The sequence below is a fragment of the Protomyctophum parallelum genome (genome assembly GCF_964188405.1).
Source record: "Protomyctophum parallelum genome assembly, chromosome: 17".
In the NCBI taxonomy this organism is placed as follows: domain Eukaryota; kingdom Metazoa; phylum Chordata; class Actinopteri; order Myctophiformes; family Myctophidae; genus Protomyctophum; species Protomyctophum parallelum.
Window position 1 is genome coordinate 13,066,544 of NC_139719.1, and position 23,309 is coordinate 13,089,852.

Genomic DNA, 23,309 nt, shown 5'->3' on the forward strand with positions numbered 1-23,309 from the left:
AGGGAAGCTGTTCTTGGTGGTGGATTGCATATTTGTGTATTGTGTTTGTGTACCGTAATATGTACTTATATTTTTGTTTTTAGGGGTTGCTTTCAGCTCATATATATTTCTAGCCTGAAAACCAGATGTATTGCCCCGTCTATTACACATTTAGATATATATTTTTACTTTCCCATTGTCTAAATCTCCCGCTAAGTAATTTTGGAAATCATTGGAAAGCATAATTTAACAATGCAACCTGAGCAGTTTGTGCTATATTCATAGAAATACATCACTGGTTCTGCTCAGGCGAAAGCATGGAAACCAGATTGCTATTCACAGAATAACGCTCTCTTAGTTCCTCATTAGTGTTTAAATCAATCCACTCAGCAGGAACAATATAGCCTGTGTTAGAGCTGATAGCGGTAATCTATTTTGAACATACTATGCATCAGACAAAATCCTATACCTTATCCATCCTGGATGTTATGTTTATTAGATGTTTGATCAAGATCAAGCATTAAATTATTTTCAAAGTATTTTTTTTAAACGACTCAGGCTTAATCACAGCAAGTTACCCAAGAATAAGAAGATTATAAATAATAGCTAAATAAATTACCCTTCTAATAAGACTACAACATGCAGACAAATCCCAAATAAATGTGTCATGCATTGGAATAAACATGTCCTTTTTGTGTTTGTCCCTACCCTAGGTGAGAAGGTGAGCATGTTCCCGGTTTTGGACATCGACCAGAATGATATTGTGGACACGAACGGAGCAGGAGATGCCTTCGTGGGGGGTACGGCATGATCCAAAACCTCCACAAATTATTCAAAGCGTAGCTTGATTTCCACATCCACTGCCCATTAACCGTTGTCAATTGGCTAAGTGTGTGACACAGTTCTGTCTGTAGATTATAATGAACATGACATTGCATTTTTCCTCTGCACAAACGGATCACACCACCCCCACCACATAGTGGTAATTATTGTATTCCTGTTGAAAGGTCTCATGCACACTTGATCAGCTCAGAGACGGGTGCATGCATAGGCAGGGATCAGATGTATATAGAATAAATTCACGCCGTCTACACTTGCACAATAAGGACAACTTTATTTAGGTCAACGTTTTGGTCAATAGACCTTCTATTCTTCAGGCATCTTTGAACCTGGCATCCCTATTTTGGGCTTGTCATAGATAAAGCTTTTAAACAATTTTCAAGAAATCGCATGAATCGCAGACTTACAAGCTCACAGCTCGCTGCGATGCAACACATTGTGAGCTTTTAGAAATCTATTTCTGCTATTTGTCAGAATGAATATATCTCTGCTGTCGGGAAGGAAACCACCTAACTCCAAAATGTTAGTTTGAGGGTCCAATGGAGTTGAGAGGTTTTGTCCAAAGCGTTTTTTACTACTTTCCATTGGTTCAATATTTTTAAAACAACACACAGGGTGTTCAATAGCACTGATTTATGTTAAAAAGAAATCTAAAACCAACGACGGCAACGACATACAATATTGAACTGAAGTGGTTAATTCAAAACGTTGTTAGAATCTCGCTAACCGTAGAATGGCGTTTGTGTCCGTCCAGGATTCCTGTCCGAGTTGGTTCAGGAGAGACCGCTGGAGGAATGCATCCGGGCTGGACACTACGCGGCCAACGTCATCATCAGGCGGGTGGGATGCACCTTCCCCGAGAAGCCTGAGTTCAAATGAGGCGTCCCAAACAAACGCTGTGCAGCACTTCCCTGTTGTTTTTCTACGATACTACTTGTATGTCTGCCTCAGACTGTGTCAATGTTTTTGTATTATTGCTTTAACTCCATGGGAGTGAGTCAGACTTGCAACCTGAATGCGTGTCGTCAGTTGTCGGCGTCCCGTTTCAAACCTAAGCCACTCCGATGCCTATAGCTACTGTTTAAAGAGTCAGACTAGCCTTTTGGACATGAGGGTCCGGACCTTTTGTCACACCAGATATGTCGGCCTGTTCATGATTGTTTATTGAAGATCAAAAACCTATTTTAAACAAATCACACAAAACGTATCACACTTCATCAAATGCTATTCTGATAGTTGGTGTTCTCTCTTAGATAACGTAATTTAAGTCCATTGTACCACAGGCTAATCACCCACCATGCCCCTTCACTGCATTCAATGCATTAGACATACAATTATGTGACTTACTTTATGACAGATTAGTGACAAAGGACCCTCATGTCAAACAGGCTGGTGTCGTCCTTTAGTTGAAACTGTATTTATTTCCTCTGTGTTTGCATAACATGGTTTTATTTAAGCCACAAGTTGTCATATTGCAGAACTTTTGAACTGGACATATTGATGCCTTTAATTGTCCAACGATATTGTTTCAACGTTGACTTTGAATTGGACAAAAAAAGAAGAAACGAGGAGACACAAATGAGATTATTATTTTTGTGATGTTCCTAAATAAAAATATATATTATAATATCCATAATCCATCATGCCAAAATATGCAGTCTGTCTCCCAAGTTGTCTGCGAGAATTTTCAATGTCAAAACTTTGCAAGGGAAGAAGCGCCATCTGTCCATATTCCCCCAGTCCATTGAAAAACAAGCAATGTTTTTCAATGGACTGTCTTAGAAGCAATGTTGCAAATGAACAAACAACGTTTGTGGTTTTTTGCTACCCATTAGTAGTATTTCACCAAGGAAAGGCTACTGTTCATCATGCCAATCATTTTTGGGGGGGGTCCTGCTCACACCATGCATGGACCCCCACCAACCATTAGTGTGCCAGGGTCAGTGGTGGAAAGGAACATCGTTCAAATACTGCACTTGAGTACATTTGTAGGTGCTTTACTTTACCTGAGTATTTCAATTTTTCCGCATCGCAACCGCTTTGTGAGCTTGTGATTTATTTTATTCATTTTTTTATTTCTTCAAAATGGTTTGACACATTTTTTAACTTTTTGGGCTTTTACGTTGGTACTATAAATATTTTGATGCCAATACTTTTACTCAATGTTTAATACAGGATTTTTTACTACATTCTGGCATTTGCTACCGTTTCCCACCACTGCCCAGTGCCGGTAAGGTTGGTAAGTCTTGGTTCCGCCGGGACATCTAACTGGAAACACACAGACAGACCCTGGTTCTCCATTGCATGGCAACAGGAGGTCATTTTTCCTCAGTCGAGGGGATTAGAGGTCCTCTTCATGGTGATTATTAGGGACCTGCACATTAGGCTGCTCCTTGGTACCCAGCTGTGCTGCTGTGACTGGGGGTTGTTTGGAGATCCTGCCCCTCCCCCTAGCTCCCACTGAGACACTGCATGGTCAGACTTGTGTTTTGGGTAACTTTACCCAACTCGGAGCACTGGCCACTGGCCAACGAACGTGGTTTGAGCAAAAACAAAACCTTGTCCATTTTGGAAGGGGGGAAACAAATATGTTTGAAGGTGATCAGTCTTATGTCTCCCCACAAATCAACCTGTTTCATCATATTCTTTCTCCCCTTGTTTTATGACCATTGCTAAAATGTCAAGAAAGAATCCTATTTGCACGCTCCCCGCACAAGGGCTCCGTTTTCCGGTAATGAGGAAGGGTTTATGCGTTTATGCTAATAAGGGGCACCTAGGTGAAAACATTCTCCAGCCAAAATGTTATTAACAACTTTGAGACACTTTTTTTCATCAGCGTTTTTTAAGGTTTCACACAGATGCGCTTTGAAAAGGACCACATTTCTGATTGGGCAAGATCACACTCCGTGGCAGCTGGTTCATTTGCTTCTCAAGATGACAGATGGTAAAACACAAACAAAAAGAGAGGGAGCCATGATTAAGTAATGAGAACGCTCACCACAATAAGGAAGCTGCCTACAACACATACTTTTCACACTTTTCTCCTTGTAAGCTCGCAAGAGGAGGAACTTCACACATTTTGATTTTGATTTTTGATTTACAAGCATGACTATATATGGCTATAAAACTCCAGAGTCCAAACGGCACTCTTTGAAAACATTTTATCTCAAAAAGTAACTGCAATGTAAGAGACATCCTCAGTGTAAAAATGGATCGGAGCTGTAGAATATAGATCCTATAAATGGACCTTGCGGTTCAATTTTTTTTACACCCAGAGGTAAATGAACACAATTGTATTGTGATTGACTGGTAATATCTACAGTATAACATACAGCGCCATGGTAACAATTTTGATGACTGGGTGGGGGTATATCTGCTGTGGTGTGTCTGTCTGGCATCATATGGGTTCATGACCAGCCATTTCTTCTTTTGAACGCAGACAAGGGAGTAACTAGGGACCCGGCGGCCAGTGTTTTTTTTGCCCCACAGATGGGCAGCAGTGTTTGCGAACGCCAGTGTGGCACTTGGCATGGATAACGTATAGGGGGATGGGCAGACCAGCGATGGCACATGCTCCAATTCAAATTATCCCTGCCTGGACCCATGCAGTATGCACTAGGAGGACCTGCTGGGGTCCAGGGTGGTATTCATTATATGCATATAAGCTTGTCTGGTCATCGCCTCCCAACATACATGTATACATCCATCCATGCCACGTCTCATCACAACAATATTTTACTCAGGTCGTGCCCCTATACTGATTTACTTATGATGTAATTTATCAGATGTTAAAGAGGACCTACTAATGGACTTGATCGCATCATTTGTCACTAATCGCAAATAATAGAGTGGAAGAAATGAAATTATACCTGCATAGTACTGTAGGAAAAATACCGTCCCAAGAAGAAACTGTTAACATGGGGACAAAGCCAGGTGGAAAAACGAGGTCACCAAAGGTAATGTGCAGGCAGAGTATATCACATCTGTGACATACAGCAATAAACTGTATACAAAATGACAATTTGTGTTAAATGAATTGACACATATCTTGTAGTTGGCAGAAATGCATACATGACATTACATGTCATTATATACTTAATGTGTCGGATGTTTTTCTTTTGTGCATAATTGTGTAGCTTACATGATTTGTTCGAAGTTGGCTTCGGGTTCATAATAATCCTATACAGGAAGCTGTCTCAGATTACACACTATAGCCTATTGATGCATGTAAAATGAGCATTAAAGGTACTTATGCTTGACGTCATGAAAAAGATATAGGTTTATAGCTTCCTCAGTCAACAATGAAAACTATCCCCCTTTCTTCTGCATGCATGCTCAATGAGCTACCATGGCGTTATTACTAGATGATATGACTCATAGGTGAGTGATATGAGTTGTATATTTACATTACCTACTGCCACAACAAATCATGTTTGACTGACAGAATAGACTACATGGATGATTAAGTCTGATATAAATAAAAATGTATATGTGTCCACAACAACTTGTAGGGGGGGATCCAATTAAATTATATGACCACAGCAGGAGTTTTAACTCGTGGCTACTGAAAGTATATGTAATCCTTATCCACGGATCCAAGAAATGTCACTGTAGGCTATACTTTACACATTATAGGCTATCGGGTTATCACATGAAAATGAGTGCAATTTTATAAGATAACCACTAGCCATGATATATATATATTCACAGTATAAAGTCCAAACGAGAAAAAAAATAACCGGTGTCATTTCCAAGTTGACCATTGGGACATGTTGATACGTTGATCATTTGAGGGGGAGAAAGGAAAAAGTGAAATTGACAGTATGATGATTGTAAAAAGCGCACTAAAAGGGGCGACGGTCCTCTCCGCTCCAGTGAAGTAGGGATGTCTACAGTGAAGAGAAGAAGAAGAAGAAGGGGGAGGGTACCACTTTGTCACAGGCTGCTATGTAGATTAACCTTTCAATTAGTTGTTATCAGGTCCCCTCTGTCTCCGGCGTAGAGAGCTTTCAGCGTTTCGTTTTTTTAGGGATCAAATACAAAACCCAAATCGGAATGGATATGTGTTCAATGATCGTCGACGTGTTTCAATCATCAACCTAAATAATGAAGAAGGAGTATCCGCGGGGGGAAAAAAACTTGAAGAGGTAAAAAAAAAAAAAAAGAAAAGAAAGAAACTAAACCAGCAAATATTTACGGTAGCGTGTGCCTTTTTTCTCTCGCTCTCTCCCTCTTCTCTCCAACACTTACTAGTTCCATGTTCATCCTTGCATGTGAAACTTGCGTAATTTGTTTTGCCTCCTTCGATCATCATCGCCCACGGCAGCGGCACGCACGTACACAGCACTACATCTTAATGCAAACGATGCTTCCTAATCGAATCTGCAAAACGAGAATCATGGATCCGAGCTGAGAAATATAGAGCAAGAAAAAACTGTAGCGATGCATTATTGAGGGACACGGGGAGAAGGCTACTCTCCCCAAATAGTCATGGAACTTCTTTCCCCCCCTATAGTCTGATCATGTCCCCATTTTCCCCTCCGGTGTTCATTATTTTCTCATCGGAAATATTTCAGTAGTTATTAATGTTGATAGATCGGGGGGTGGGGGTCATGTCATCGTCATCATTATTATTATTATTATTATTGCATTGCCTTTTTTTTAACCAATTCCAAAGGATTTTGAATGATCGTTTCTGCAAGCATTGAGTCAGTGTGCAGAAAGAGAGCCCACTTTTTCTTAACACTACTCTACTACAGAGGCAAGGTGTCTTTTTTTGTATCGTGCCATTTTATCCCGGGTGGTGTTGTAGCGACTAGCGTGTATATAAATGTTAACATGCTGAAGTGCAGAACCGCTAGTCTCAGCGGTGCTGGACTGCATGGTGGCAAATAGGCTACAACGGGAATGCTACGATCGAGAAGAAAGCTTATTCACATGATTTGACAGTAGTAGTAGTAGAAATAAATTGTGCTTGTGAATGTGGGGTGGGAAATTGGAAATAACGTGCCGCTGCTTTAAATCAGCGGTCCCAGCCTTTTTGCAGGGTTTTATGCAAACAAAATGATGGATTTAACAAACAACCAATTAAAGTCTAAAACGATCCGAATCACTTTCAAGTGTAACCAACTGTTTCAAGGAGGAATTCTCCTAGTAAAGGTGGGCTGGCGTCAATAACGCCTTGCCCAAACGCGAAGATCGGTGGGTTTTCCCAAAGAAATCAAGCAAGTGCTATTACACTAACGAATTCCACCATAGTTATGTTCCATAATAACTTGGTAATAATCCCCCGCGGGGCGTTGCGCGCCGTACGCGCACGCGAGTCCAAACATCCAGAGAGAGCGGCGATAAAAAGGTAAATGATATCAATTCATTACACCGAGGCACCTTAAGAGGGCGGGTCGATGGGGTTGAAGTGACAGATCTCGCAGCCAGCCAGTGCGGTGCCTTCCAGAGTGCGTGATGCTCATGCCTAAAGATTGACATGTGCTCCATCAAACCAGCGATCGGATCTGGTCTTTTACAGCCAATATTGAAGTTGCTGGGGGGAGGGCACATTAGCGCAGAGGTACGGTTTAATGAGACTCCATTGGATTGTAATCAGCGTCATGTCGGATTTCATGTAAACTGCAACATTGTAACAAAATGGCGACTGTGTTTAGGTGACATCAGTAACAGTCACTCCGTTGCAATGTTGCACTGACTGTGACCGACCGTGCAACATTGTGTCATTGATCCTGTCCTGTGGAAACTCAACGGATTATTCAACAACTCTATAGGTCGGTAGCTCCGTAGTTTTAGTTGTTGATGTATTTGCTGCTTGGTTGGTCGGTCGGTTGGTCGGTCGCGGTGTCCGCCGTTGAGGCGGAGAAGGGTTCGTGTCGACAGTGTCACTAGTACAGGACATAAACATGCCTCTTCGGCAGCTGTCAGAAAAGTGAGCATTGATCGTAATATGCAGCTGTCATTAGCGCCGTGGCGCTGATCATGTTGTCATTACTATAGTAGACCCCCGAGCTGTCAAAGACAAGTCGCCCGCTAAACTAACAACTCTAAACTTTATTAATATTATAGCTCGATCAATGTCTGTTTGTTGTTGTGTTTTTTTTAGGCTATGTATAAATCTTAAATCAACATCAGCCTATTTATGAGAGATTTACCTGACGGTGACATTAGCTCATGTGTTGTTGCGAATGATGTTACATTCTAAGATCATGCTGTTACGTGTGCAAACTAAAACCACTCATCTTGTGGATCATGCTACTAAAAGAGCATTTACAGTGATTATGCTCCTAAAAGACAGTGTTACAAAGCTCTTAAAGTACCCAGTTAACTGTCACGGTTGGTACTAGTAGTAGCCTACTTCTTTCACAAAACAATGTATTCGAAATAAGACGTCACGTCAGGCATGTTTAGTCTGTGGGTGGATTATGCCTGGTTTCAGACTATGGATTAAGTCACTCTAATTTCCCTTTAATAGCACCCAAATCTACTACACCTGCATCTGCTTTTATCCATCCGTTTCTCATGTTTGGGCCTAATGAAAACAAAGCACTGGATTCCATCCATTAGGTTAGCCAGCATATGCACTTCTAGGCTAGTTTAAGGAATCACAGCAGAGCAGAATCAATCCAGGATCACCAAAATGATTAACACAAACACCCAACCAGTACTGTTTGTTGCTGTTTACTTCTGATGTGCACAACAACACTGGCTAAGTGAAAACATGTGGACATGTGTTTGTTTATTTCTTTGACCGTTTTCTTTCCTTTTTCTCCCCTTTTTTTTGTAGGTTAATTTGGAACCTGAATAAATCATGCTCCAGGTGATTTGGTGACTATCGTTGTGGATTTTACCAGTGCTGCGGTTTTGTGAAGCTCCACATGTGACCTAGCTGGCCAGGACCGAAGAGGGAGAGAGAGCTCCTCGCTGGAACGCAGGGTTGGAACATAACTTTTTGACCTCGTCGCCGAAGATGTGGATGTACCTCTTGTTCAACAACAACAGAAAAGGAGAATCTGTATGGATCACCTTTTCGTGAGTCTAATTGTTCAACCATGGTAAAACTTGCAAACCCTCTGTACACGGAGTGGATTCTCGAAGCAATACAGAAGATCAAGAGGCAAAAGCAGAGGCCCTCGGAGGAGAGGATCTGCCATGCCGTGTCCACGTCGCACGGACTGGACAAGAGGACCGTCCTGGAACAGTTGGAATTAAGTGTTCACGATGGCTCTATTCTCAAAGTCTCCAACAAGGGGAGCGCGTCGTACAAAGACCCGGGGAATCCGGGGAGGTGCGGAGGTTCGCTCCCGCCCGCTAACCTGCCTAGTGTGCCATCATCGAAGGGATCTATGTGGAATTCAAGCGATCTGCGCCATATCGATTGGAATAAAATCCTAAAACGGGCCATCGAGGGCCTGGACGACAACCACGGCTCGTCGCTGAAGAACATCGAGAGGTACCTGAGGAACCAGGCGGACCTCTCGGACGTCGTGGAGAACCCTGCCTTTCGGCAGAGGTTGCGGCTCGCCGCCAAGCGGTCCGTGAACAACGGCCGGCTGCTAAAGAACGGCCCTCGGTACAAGTTCAACCATGGAAGTATGGAGGGAAGGTGCTCTAGGTGTCCAAGTGCTTCCCCGTTGGTCCTGTCGTCTGTGACGCTGCTACCCCACGAGAGAGACCAGGTAGACTTCACAGTTCAATTAACTTGACTATATTCACATGGTGGCATTGGGCTATGTCAGTGGTTTTCAACCAGTGGTCCCTGAGGGTGTTCCAGGTGGTCCCCAGCTAAATGATGGAGAGTTGGTAACCAAATGGACCCCTTCTTTTTAGCTTTTTCTGCCTTTTTTTTATTGATAAGTTGAAAGTATGTTTACTTTGTTTTTATTCCTTTTTACAGGTTAATACAGACAGATAGGTTGAAAGTAGACTGACAGGAAATGGGGGGGAAGACAAAGGCCAAAGGCCGTCGGGACTCGAACCCGCGACACGCCGTCAGGCTGGCTCAGCAGCCTAGGTGCCCAGACGGTTGAGCTAACCAAATAGACCCTTAGAGATCTTTAACTCTTGAGTGTAAAATGAGACCAGTCTCATTTTACGCTCTCAAGAGTTCAATTACTGTTAAACTTCTGCATTACTTAATCTCTCCTAATGGTACCGACATCAATACAGCATGGAATTGACAAAATGTTATCCAACGACAAGAAAATATTCAACGTTTTGGGTCTGAGAGGCTAAATCTCATCAAGTGGTGGTCCGTGGCTCAAATGCTGAATAAATACTGGGCCTTGATACAAAAAGGGTTGAAATCCCCTGGGCTATATGCACACAACGCCGTTTTGGAAAGAACGTGAGCCCCTTCCCTACTTCCTCCACAGGTGAAGGCTCTGTTCCATTCTGGTCAAACAGAGTCAGGGTGCTGCTATGGTGCATGTTAGCTCACTGGAAACACTCTGCTAGTTTTAGCAGAGTTATGGTTTTAGCAGAGTTGTGGTTCTCAAATAAAGTTTGAGAACCACTGTACACTAAATGGAACAGAGCCGTAATTGGTATCATCGGTGACACCTACTGTAGCAAAAAGCGGCCCGGAAGTAGGAAGAGTTATTCTGTGTGCATAGAGCCTATTAGAGGAAGTAGGAAGAGTTATTCTGTATGCATAGAGCCTATTAGAGGAAGTAGTAGTAGTTGACTAGTAGTAGTAGTAGTAGTTGACTATGCATAGATGCATAGAGCCCATTGACTATAATTTTGCACTTACGCAGTTTACGTAGTCATGTTTGGTGATGGCACTCTGCATTCTCATATCCACATTACCGGGTCTACTCATCATGTTACTGCAGCTGTTTTTTCCACTACTGTTGTTTCATGTATTGATAATGAGTCCGAAATAGGCCAGAAGTCAAGCAGAAGATGGGTTGCAGTCAGTTTAGGCTACATGCCTACTACTACGCATGCAGTGCAAACACCTGCTGCAGGTTAATTTAATCCTGAGATTACAAACATTGACCCAAAAATCCCTAAACGGTCTATTATAACATTTAAGCTAGTGCTAGTTAAAAATATCGACTATCTAGATATCAGTATAGGCCGCCTCCATCGATCTCTCTATATATATATATATATACTCGAATTTCGCGGCCGCTCATCCCAGAGTTACATTGCCGCGCACTATGGGAAGAGGGAAATTGCGGGAGTTGACTCCACATGTAGTAACGGATGGGTTATTAGTTATTATTATGTGTCCTTATTAGTGTAGTGTAGTGTAGTCAACACGTTATGGCTCATACACACTGCCCGGTATTTGCTCCGATTATGCTGTCGGAGCATTTTTGGCGCTGACCGACAAAACCCCTGATCTGACGTTAAGCGGTGCCCAAAAGTTATAGATCACAAAGGGTTTGCAGGTAGAGCACATGACATGGCCCTAAAAATATATGACCTGAGATGAGCCTATATTACCCCAATATTGGCGTTATGCATTTCACTTGAATAATGTTGTGTGCGCACGTGCGCGTGCGGAGAAAGACAGAGTTATTTAATGAAACTGAAGATTATAACGTCCTGTATTGGTAGCCTATATTAGACCAATATTGCCGTTACGCATTTCACTTGAATAATGTTGTGTGCGCACGTGCGCGTGCGGAGAAAGACAGTTATTTAATGAAACTCAAGATTATAACGTCCTGTCTCGCTGCCGCGGCGCCGCCGTGTGTGTGTGTGTGTGTGTGGCGAGAGAGAGAGAGAGAGAGAGAGAGAGAGATCGTGGCTTCCAGGCGTGCGTGTGTGTGTGTGCAAGCCAGGCGTGCGTGTGCGTGTGTGTGCAGGCGTGTGTACTCGGCAGTTGGCTGGCAGGCGAAAATAGCAAAAGTGATCCGTGTAATCGTAATATTTAGGAACAAACAAACTACTGACAAAGTACAATGTTGATGTAACTAAGAGATTCGCTGAGTGAGTTATAGTTTAAATACAGAGATTTAGAAGGAATAAGCAAAATCGTGAGGCTACAATTCCTCTCCTTCGTCTTCCTTGTTTCTCTTCTCCTGCGGGAGATCAGGATCAGATTCTGACTTCTGAGAGCTAGTGTGGGCCTATTAGAAGACAGGGCAGTGTTGCCAGGTTCGCGAATTGTAAGCGAGTCGTAGTGTGTGTTGAATGGCACTTGTGGGCTTGTGAATGAATTTTCTCACATGTAATTTGTGCTCACTTGCATAGACCTGGCGAATTTAGCGTGGTGAAAGGGCAACAGCGTTCCGGGGGTGTGGGTGCTTCGGGCGATAATGTTTGTAGTAAACACATGCATTGCCGCCGTGAGTGTGGACGGGAGGCATCTTTGGTGGCACTGCAATGATCATTTTTTGGCGGGTGGTGTCGAGTGTTGGCGTTGGGCGCGATAGGAGGAGATAGGTCCCGAACACTGCGAAGGCAAGTGTGTGACGTCACTGCCGTGTGAGTGTGTGTGGGTGTAGTGTGTAAGATGGTGTTGTGGGTGTTGCAATAGCGACGTAGCTGTTGTGGCTTTGGGTTTCTTGCCATGTGTTGGGTACAAGTTCTCTAATATTATAATAGATATACACACACACACACACACACACACACACACACACACACACACACACACACTGGTGTCCCAGTAAGAGGTGGGTAGTGAAACTAAAGCTAGCCCCCTGCCACTCTCAAAGCCCACATTGGGACGATTTATTTGGCTTAACATGCTGTAGTTTGGTTGTATGCACATTGTATCAATAAACGTATCATATCAGGATACGTATCACATTGTGACTCTGTATTGGCATATAATGTATCATTAAGGTGTCAATACCCAGGCCTATAACTTCAGTTGAGGCCACACACACACACTGCTGCCTGTGACCTGTGACTCGGATGCCAGAGAGGGGGGAGAAAAGAAAGTGGCAAGAAACTTCATCTGCATTGTTTTCTGCTGACATTTGTACTTCAAGAGCATTTTGCTTTGCAGAGATTGTGTCTCCATCACCGGTACTCATTCTCCACAATGACGGCAGTTTCTTCAAATTTGACAATTTGAAGGCTACTATTAAGTGTGCAGGGGAAGTGCTGTGGGGCAAGAATCTTCCCCTGTGTGGCCTTAAAATGTGACTTGGAGAGAACATGCTGCCGTCCTGAATTATATACTTGGTTCCCGACCATGATCTCGCACACCAAAAATGGTGTGTATACAAGCCCCACATACAACGCTGCGACCTGTTGTGAGCTTGCAGATCTTCTATTTTCGGTTTGCGACACTGGCGTGTAACTTAAGTATAAACCACGTGTCGAACAAACACTAGCTTGTTTTGTTGTTGAATCTTTTGTAGATTGTGGGGGTAAAAGCGTGGTCGCCTAATAGTTTTAGTGTTTGGAAATAAATGATGCATCTGAAAAACGCTGTGGGTGCGTACAGAGCGGTACAGATCAGCCGTAGCTCGACAAACTCTCCGGTTTCACTGTGAATAATCAGGAAATGACACCTTGACACTGCAGCCACAACTGTGACTGTGTCCTGCGGTCAGGACCAACACTGAAACTGAGAAGTGCAGTAGAGACGCAGTGTCCTCCTGCAATGGTTCTCAGCACTGAAGCAGCAGAGGCCCCAATGTTTCCATTCGGTGCAAATGTTTTGATTTTGATTTTTTTTGCACTCTGCTTGATGACGTCACCAAGCCTAGTTCAGGTCTGCCGTTGACCTCAGAGGACGAGACGTCTCATGTCTTCTTCACGCGGTTCTCAGAGCATAAACTTGTGTGTGTCGAGAATTAGACATACTTTTGCAGGGGGGTAGGGGTGCTGTCTTGGTACAGAGTTTATTAGATTCTGAAGAGAGTCTGGCAGGAACAAAGGCAAGGAATGAGTTTTTTTTCCTTCCTTGCCTGTGTTATGCAACCACTTCATCTCTCTCTCTCACTTGCTCTTGCTCTCTCTCACTTGTGCTCTCTCTCTCTCTCTCTCTCTCTCTCTCTCTCTCTCTCCATGCGTTCTGTCTAACAGCAGTGTTCTAACTGAACAGGACCCCACCCCCTCACTCAGGACAGTCTGCTCCTTTCAGAGTGTAATTTCCTGTAATGTCCTTCATTTGGAATTCACTAAGTGAATCAGTAACATCTCAGCTGTGTTTGTTTCACTTTAACGAACGTAACCTTTTGGGGGGAGGTGGGGAAAGATGGATACTCATACCACAGTGACATCCTCTGTTAATTTATCCCAGAGTGTGTAAAAATAAATAAAAAATGATCCATTTGGGGACGTTTTCTCACTCTGAGTTAAATAACATTGAGGATTTTACTGTGCCCATCAATACTTTTAACGTTTTCAATTCATATTTCCAGCAGTTTAATCACCAGTTCAGACTAATTTCCCCCCTGGTGGAAGGAAATCCCCTTGTGGACTTTTTGGATTAGACATCACTGTCATCTAGACCTATATTATAAAAATCTGCCTATCAACCGTGGGCATTTACTCTGTACTGTGCACGCACAGAACTTGCTAGCATCAATTTCACCTTCTGTTCAAACTCTCTGCACAGAATGAGTTATTTTGTATCTGTTAACTGTATGTGGTACTGTAGAGTTGTATCTGTTAACTGTATGCGGTGTAGACTGTAGAGTTGGCCCACAGCAATATTCTCTCTGGTGAGTTCAGTTCATTCTTGTCATATTAAATATGACATACAAATATGAGGTACAAGCACGCAACTTGATGAATGGCAATCCGCAGTGACACATTTCTCCTAGTAGGAATTCCCACAGTGCCTTGGGTCAATAAATCCCATATCAAGAGTCTGTCTGGCAGTGAGCTGAACCCCTTCATCTCCTGCGGAATATAGATGTACCGGTAGCATTTCTTCGCCTTCCCAATACCGGTTCCGATAGCCATAGCTTGTGTATAGGTCCATACAGAGTATACCGATCCGATACCACTGCCATTGTGTAATTTTAAATCACTCTTGTGTGAAGTGAGCGGCACCCACTGTGGCTGCCACATGACCAGAGGCGTTTCTTGGAATGACACTTTGGGAGGGCAACCGCCGTGTCGTGTCACCGCCGGGCACCCGCAGATATCATTGATCCTGGTGATGCACAGTTATAGATTCACGGTCGAGAAAACTTGGCATTGCCTTCACGCGTACCAGTGGGACATGTCTTCGCGCGTACCAGTGGGACATGTCTTCGCGCGTACCAGTGGGACATGTCTTCGCGCGTACCAGTGGGACATGTCTTCGCGCGTACCAGTGGGACATGTTTTCGCGCGTACCAGTGGGACATGTCTTCACGCGTACCAGTGGGACATGTCTTCGCGCGTACCAGTGGGACATGTCTTCGCGCGTACCAGTGGGACATGTCTTCGCGCGTACCAGTGGGACATGTCTTTGCGCGTACCAGTGGGACATGCCTTCACGCGTACCAGTGGGACATGCCTTCACGCGTACCAGTGTTTGGGAACCTCTGGTCGATAAGAGTGCAGCCTCATTGAGGGGGCAGAAAACGGCGCTCAAGTGCAGGTCATGCAGTGCTGGAGAGTGACATGGTGGAGTTTTAAACGCGTTGTTTTCAATGAGAGCCGAGCAGATATCAGTAATTTCAGGCATGTGCAACATGACAACTGTTTAAAGTATTGTATGTACAGTGACAACTAAAGTCTCTGTAATATTTATGTTGTACTATTTCTAAAAAAAATCACACCCGTGTGAACTGAGTGTTGCAACTCCCCTCTCTCTCTCTCTCAGGCAACAGTGCAGCACTATCTCTCTCTCTCTCTGTTTCTGGCACAACAGCGCCATTTTTGCCCCTACTGGTACTCATAGTCACATACATAGTCACATAGAGTGGACTATGTGGTTGCAACACTCAAAATGATCTAAAATAAAGGGATTTATGATCATTACTTTTCGTGCCGGCATGTTTTCGGGCACCTCAGTAGACCTTTTCCAGGCAAAAACTACAAAATGACGTCATTTCGTCGGTCCTTGACCGGCCATTTTAAATCCGGTAGTAAGAGCACGACCTGTCTGTAGCTACATCGAGGGATCGACTAGCATAACTGATCCCAACATGCTAACCAGAGCTTTGCGGCAGCCTTTTAGTGGCATCCTACTTTTTTTCATGTCACCAAATCTGAGGCTCAATTCCGAGATAAACCCCGCTAAAGATCGTGGCCAGTATGGGATTCTATGGAGCACGGATTTTCAATGTTTTCATTACTTTTGGTTCTCGACCGTTCCAAGATGGTGGCCGGTCCTCTTGTCGCCGGGGCCCGTATACGGGAGGCGTTATTACAGTATGAGTGTTAAACATTCAAACGCGAGGATGTCATAAGAGTGGAGTTTTATTAACTGTTTTTGGACGTTTATGGCTCGAAGTGTGTTAAAGCTGGGCTGTTGCCTGAATCCAGTGCATTCTGTCCAGGACTTTGTAACTATTCTGCTCCCCATGGCCACCCTGATAGCCGCACGGAGCCGCCATTGGACTGGCCCCATGAAGTGAACTGAGATTCTCGTAACTCTCCTTCAAAGGCTCTGGTGGCCATCATGACGTCACGAGTGGGGGCCTGTTTTTTGAGGGGCGCTAGACCCTCTTATGCCCAACTGTGTGTGTGTGTGTGTGTGTGTCTGTGTGTGTGTGTGTGTGTGTGTGTGTGTGTGTGTGTGTGTGTGTGTGTGTGTGCGTACCACGGAATGTGATGATTTGATTGGCTGAGCACGGAATGTGATGTATGATGATAAGAGAGCCCCTCACTTCACAAGTGTGATTTGTTTTTATTTGAGGGCCGCATGAATAGGACAAACATTAAAAGTCCTGTCTGAAAGCCAGATTTTGAAGGGGCTCCTCAAAAATCACACTTGTGTGAAGTGAGGGACGCCTTGTTAGGATTTTTGAGGGGCGCAGCTAGCCCCTCCTATGCCCAGCTTTCCAGGTTTGTGTAAACACAAACATTGGCTTGTGATTGGCTGATCACCCCATAGCAATGACTTGATTGGCTGAGCAAAGTACAAGATAAAAGTGAGGACGCAAATTGTGATTGGCCAGAATGAGATGATTTATGAATGATAAGAGCGCTCCTCACGTGTGATACAGATTTCGGTTCTGCTTATTCGATTCCGGTTCCCTATTTTGGTTCCAAAATGGTATAAAATAACTGAGGTCAAATGTTTAACAAAACACATTTTTTTAAGCCTTAGTTAAATTAAGACATGTAATGAATAGAATAACATCATCTCCTTTTTTCAACAGTTAAGCCATTAGTGTATAATGCAGTGCGCTGCATGTTTTCTTTTTTTAATATGTATTCTGTATTTACCTGTAGGCCTATACGTTTTCTAGTATCAAACGTTTTATTTATTTACGGTATTTACTCTTGCACGCACATACACGGTGCGCGCGAGAAACGGACACCGTGTGGACAGGACTTTCCTAGTAGACAGACAGACAGTAAGGTGAGGTGCTAATGTTGCTACTAGTAGCACTTGCTGCTGGGGTTGACTGGCGAGTTCCAGTGTGTCTATGGTGACCACCCAGTCGCGAAATTAGAACCTATGTCCTGCATGACTGTCCCGCACAATATCCCGGAAATCAAGTCAGAATCAGAAACGCTGTTTCTTTTGCGGAGCCCTGGTGGCGGGGCTGAGTGTATTTGTATGGGTACCTGTTAGTCACTATGTTGTTATCGGTTACTACTTGGAACTGAGTTTTGGTACGTCACGGAGGGGGCACGCACAATTCGCCATAGAACTACTCTGCCGGGACTGGGAGGTACGTTTCTGTTGCGTGGAAGGACTAGGCTCTGTGGTTTTACTCCTGTCCGGGCCCCTCCTACGTCTCACCAGGTCCAATTCCTGATCTCACCAGGTCCAGGACCTGTGCGTTGCACCAGAGTCCCAGCACCAGACACTTCATTCAGGAGTGGTGGATTCTTAGCTACAATGGTTCCGCAGGCTCCACCTGAGCAATGGTGGTGCTGCAGGCTCCGCTTGCGGCTTGAATGGCCCTCCTAAAGGCCTCACCGAGGGTTTGTTGGGTTTCCTCCTCACGGCGGACACAGGCTGGGGCGCCAACCCATACTGCTCACGGGTGCCGTCTACATTCTGGCTGGTCACCAGACTATTCCTGGTTGTCACGTAGTCTATTCCTATGAGTCACTATAAATAGAATAACTAGGACAAAAAAAACATCGCATGGATGCACCTGGGACGTATCCTCAGTGACGTATCCCAAATAAATGACATCGGAATGGCATATTACTGATATACCGAAGCCAGAGTTTTAGGTAGTATCGGCAGCTTTTCCGATACTTCTATTGGTTATCGGAATGACTCCACTGCAATATCTTAACCATAACAGTGAGGGGCCCTGTATATATTCTGCTGCCTCAGTGCAGCATTATTGGAAATATTTGAATTAATCTCAATTTGGTCTTTCATGTCAAATTTGCAATTGGATTTGGATTATAGCGGCAATTAAATCAAATGGTGTGCAATCAAGAGCAAAAAACCCCCAGATTTGCTTATGCACTCACAGCAAGATCAGCGGAGAGAGAGAGAGGGTGCCAGACTTTGATTCAGGTATACAGCCCTGGAAAACACATTTTTACTCTTTCAGAGTGAAATTAAAACGTTTGAGAACCACTGGTATAATAACTGTATAGCAGACGTCCACATACCAAATTCGGTTCTATAAATGGTTCCAAAGGCGATGGAATCCAGTAGTAAGCAGGGATTTTCATAGTTGAAAATCATATCAACATCTTTTGAGATGCACATGTGTTGAATCCAACAGGTCCCAACTCCCATCACAGCAGCACTTAGGCAATGTTTTTTATGTCGGACGGTATACCTATTCATGGCTGCAAGAGCAGTAATCACATAGTAAAATCCATTCCTGAGGGTTCGTTTTTAACTCTGTGTCCGTTCAAAATGGACCTGAAAGGGTCCATTTGTACACACCGTTTAGCTCCCGGGTTAAACGAACACTCTGCATTTCACAGCGCAGCTCCTAATGCTTCTACCCACTCTCAAATATTGACCTAGCAGGTTGGAAAATAGAGTAATCATTGATGTGGCAGTAAACTGCATTCGTTCTCTCACCGTATCAATCAATTGATACAACCGCCGGGAACAGTGACTAAATTCCCGCTGTCCTTGGCTGTATGTTTTCTACAAGGGTGGGGGGGTTATTTGGACCAGCGGCTTTTTCAGCCCAGGACCCAAACTAGTGAAAATAGCAGATCTACTGTACAAGCTCGCAACATGTTGTGAGCTTGTAGATCGACTATTTTCACTACTTCTTTTCTTCTAATTTATGGAATTTCTTAGATTTTTCTTCATGAAGTTACAGAATTTTACTTTATTTCATGAAAAGTTTAGCCTTTTTTGGGAATGTTTTTTGAAAAGGTTTCGAATTAATCATAACTAAAACCCAAGTGTAGGAAACCAAAAATTAGGGGACCCATAACGATGTGTCCGCGACCCACAGATGGGTCCCGAACGTAGTGTTGGGAACCAGGGATCTGGGAGGGCATGACAGGTTGAAACGTTGGCCCCCCTTGTTGTCACGTTCCAGCTTGACGGAGTAAAAACAAAGGACCTCTCTGATTGCATCTCGCGGGTCAGGGGTCGGTCAGGGCCAGTGGAGAGATTCGGAGGTCAAACATTTGTTTGCGGTGAGTCAGGATGTTGATCTGCCTCGTAGAAACCGGAGACTAATTATGTGGGCTTTCCCCAGAGTGGCTCCCCCCCCCCCCCCCCCCCCCCCAGTCAATTGATGAGGCCTCGGTGCATAAACCGATGATGATGAGGTGGGTTTATTTATGGTCACATTCCCAATCGCTGTCGATGTTTGTTTCCCGTTAAGAACCTCCTGGCGTTATTGGAGGAGGAGGTGGTTCCGCTTGATGCTCCTCAAGAGGCCTCTTATTAGGTTTAGAGGTGCTTCATATGAAAGCCATTTGCTTAAGACGAAACGCTGTCTCACAGTGATTCCAGTCGGAGATTGCCTGGGATTTGATGGGCTAGTATATTGGTGTATATTACCCAGTGCACATTCCTGCCTACTGTTTTTTTCCTAAAACCTGCCTCTCTTGGTTCCTAGTGATCAATGGGGAAAATCCTATTTAAACCCTGAGCTTATATTTCGACTACTTCTGAACTTAACTCTTAAACCTTTTAAACGGATGCTGGTTTTGAGATACGAAGCGGATGATCTACTATGGGTGAATCCGTGCATTGACAACGAGAACATGTTTTCTTATGGAGGTAATTTGATTACGTGCTGGTTAATCCTTCCAAACTGCAGTCTGAGCTTTAAGAATTGGATTAAGTCCTTAAAGTATGATTACTAAGATCACTTCCCCATTCAGATGTAATGGATAGAAGGAGGATCTGCTACGCACTACGGACGAGGCATGTTTAACTATTCATCTGTAATCTGTGTGAGAACTCGAGTCAAACCGTCTTGTCATTGACTGGGCTTATGTTCCGAGGGCTGTCTGTCTCCTGCTTCAGTATCTCGACCACCAACATGCCTGCAGTGATGTCCGGTCCAAACCACAGTTCACTGACAGCCGCAGTGGCCTAAAACAGACATGCTCGTAGCAGTACGAGAACCAGACCAGGATTCTGTCGACAGTTTTCTAAAATGTTTTCCCCTCTTGTTTGTGTTCCCGCCTCAGTTACGAGTCGACCCCATCCCGATATGCAGTTTCTGTCTGGGAACGAAAGAGTCAAACCGGGACAAGCGTCCAGAGGAGCTGCTGTCCTGTGCAGACTGTGGGAGCAGTGGTAAGTTTGCCTGGAGTATGGCTGCACCAGATACAATGACAGGGAAGTCCTCCTGAGCCCAGCCCTCTACATAACAATGTACTCCAGCCCAAACAAGGTTGGGAATATGTTTGCGAGGCTCAGGAAAGGAGGTCTTAAACCGCCCCGGTACAAGGTCAAACTGGAATGTGTGAATGTACGGTTTAAACATAGTGTGGCACTGCACCGAGGGGACAGAAGTAGCAACTCTCCGTGGTGCTGGGCCAGATGCCATATCCTTGATGCATATTATTTTGTGCTTGGGTGTAAAGCTTTCTCCTTGTGGGAATTATGGAAAGGACATTGTTGAAATTGAGTAGTGGAGGGGGCCCCCCAAATTGCTCACAATCTACGATTGGCTAAAGAAAGGCAGATGCTACCTAAGTGGCTATTAGAATGTTAAAATCCCCCACGTCAATTTCATCCAATTGGTCTTATGGATCCTACCACCCAGAGTGGATCAAAGATCAACCATTTGCAGCCACATATTTGTGGCATTTCTCTCTCTGTTCCTTTTGTTCCAGACAGAATTGCTAAACCCCCGTAAAATTACCTCTCCTATGGAGTCATTTGTGTTGTGAACAATTATTTTTAAATGCCGTAAGGAATTGTTCTCCCGGTGACATTTTTATAGCTCAAATTTGACTAAGTAGCGGTGAGGTGGTTTTCATTAACCGCTCGTAGTGTACACAAATTGTGCTCTCACTGTAAAACAGCTGTTTTACAACCATGAGAGGGAGCCGGGTGAGGGAGAAGGCGAGCTTTTACATGACTTTCATGGATCGGCTTCCATTAGACTGAGTGCCGCTACTGTTTCTGCCTCATTAAGATCAAATTATCTGTAATTAGCCGCTCAGATGTTTGATCATACTGTTTTTAGACACAGCTTGTGGAACCCCCAAAAAAAGAGTGTGTGTCCCGGACACACAGGCTTACTGTTGTTGATGATGCAATATGTTAATATTTAACCTTCACGTGCGAACGTAACGGGAAGGCCGTCTGTCTCTGCTCTCTCTGTGACTGTAGCACTCTTTAAGAGATGCTATGAACGTGTATCGCTAATGTGCCTTTTTAATTACTCCTGAAGGGCATCCGTCATGTCTGAAGTTCTCCCCTGAGCTAACCTCAAATGTGAAGAGATTACGATGGCAGTGTATTGAATGCAAAACCTGCAGCTCCTGTCGAATACAGGGCAAAAATGCAGTAAGTATTGTATTGTTCTTTTAAAAAGTTGTTTTATTTTATGTATTTTCTGCTGCCAACTGCTGTTGGCTTGAAGGCAGAGCCACCCACCCCCCGGTGTGAGTCCCGAAGGAGTTGTCGATTATTCCTAAGATTTGTAAAGGTTCTCTTGTGTACAATTGGGTGTTTTTTCTTTTCTTTTTCTTTTCCCTCTAAAGACATTCAATGAAACAGAGGGTGTTGTATGCATGTATGCATCAGGGATATTCCCAACACTCGCCTGCTCTTCCCTTTCAGGATGAGATGCTGTTCTGTGATTCGTGTGATCGGGGCTTTCACATGGAATGCTGTGACCCACCACTTTCAAGAATGCCAAAAGGTGAGGTGTTTACACTGTCTGACTCCGGAGAGTTCCCTCCCTCCTGTCAATTCAAAGCCCTTTTTTTCTCTTTATAGAAGGCCTTTTGGGGCTGTCACTCAGCACAATGAGGCAGCAATGGCTTATTAGGAGCTTTGCATGCATATCAAATTATTCCAGTATCCCTAGGGAGGTTTGCTATCTCAGGATTACAGTACAGGCCCCACAGCTAGGCTTCTAATGATTGCACACAGAGTAGGACAGTGGTTTTCAACCTTTTTTGAGCTCTGGACCACCAGCATATTTTAGAACAATCCTCGCCTCCCAACAACATATATTTAGCATATATAACGTTCTTTCTACCTTATTGAAATAACAATATTTCACATGATTTTAAAGCAGCAAAGTTGTGTGCCCGTGTCTCATAACAAACATTGCTGATGAAGTCGCAGTGCAGTGAGTTCTGAACTTTCGGTGGCCCGTCATTATTTCATTTCAAGCTTATTTCCCACACTATGCCTATATTAGTTGAAAACATTTCTTAAATTTGATTGAGTAACCTAAAATGTTATTTAGATTTTTGATACATTTAACAAAGGTGAAATATAGATTTGTAAACATTTTAAATCATTTTCAAATTGATAAAATAATATCGCCAGCCCATGGACCACTAGTGGTCTGTGGACCCACTGGTTGAGAAACAGTGTAGTAACATTTGGCAGGCGATTCATACAAGTCACATAGCTTTGCTCGAAACAAGCTGACACCAAGTCTATTTCAGTGGACAGTGAATTGACCCAATGTTTTTCTTATGGATTTTCCTTTTGTGCTGAGTAATTGATTGTCATTGTGAGTGGGAGGTATTCTTGCCAGCCTGTGGTAGAGAAGGAAATGTCTCAAATGAATATATGTCCTCGGAATTGATGAACCCGCCTAACCGATGCTTCCTGTTAACTTGGACGCCCTCCAGGAATCTGGATCTGCCAAGTCTGCAGGCCGAAGGAGAACGGGAAGAAATTGCTGCACAAGAAGGCCGATGAAATCAAACGACGATATGCAAAGCCTCTTGGAAGGCCCAGGAATAAGCTCAAACAAAGAATGTAAGCTTGCCACCAATCAAAAATGATGACTGCTTATGTATGATAA

General features: G+C 43.9%; 2 protein-coding genes across 7 annotated transcripts in view; both read left to right on the forward strand.

The window, feature by feature from the left end:
- Window positions 1–2,470, forward strand: part of adkb (adenosine kinase b) — a 139,187-nt gene extending 136,717 nt beyond the window's left edge. For all 3 annotated transcript variants that reach the window (XM_083787082.1, XM_083787083.1, XM_083787084.1), the window contains 2 exons: window positions 693–779; window positions 1,574–2,470. In XM_083787082.1, coding sequence (XP_083643208.1) covers window positions 693–779; window positions 1,574–1,698 — 212 coding nt within the window. In that variant the 3' untranslated portion in view covers window positions 1,699–2,470. The remainder of the gene's footprint in view (window positions 1–692; window positions 780–1,573) is intronic.
- Window positions 2,471–5,643: 3,173 nt separating this feature from the next.
- kat6b (K(lysine) acetyltransferase 6B) overlaps window positions 5,644–23,309 on the forward strand; it is a 36,078-nt gene continuing 18,412 nt past the window's right edge. Inside the window, exons 1-6 of one of the 4 annotated variants that reach the window (XM_083786650.1) lie at window positions 5,644–6,017; window positions 8,612–9,503; window positions 20,497–20,605; window positions 21,711–21,826; window positions 22,103–22,184; window positions 23,134–23,263. In XM_083786650.1, coding sequence (XP_083642776.1) covers window positions 8,877–9,503; window positions 20,497–20,605; window positions 21,711–21,826; window positions 22,103–22,184; window positions 23,134–23,263 — 1,064 coding nt within the window. In that variant the 5' untranslated portion in view covers window positions 5,644–6,017; window positions 8,612–8,876. Of the gene's footprint in view, window positions 6,018–7,463; window positions 7,599–8,611; window positions 9,504–20,496; window positions 20,606–21,710; window positions 21,827–22,102; window positions 22,185–23,133; window positions 23,264–23,309 lie in introns of those variants that run through there. The other 3 variants (XM_083786649.1, XM_083786652.1, XM_083786651.1) reach the window with 3 other exon arrangements.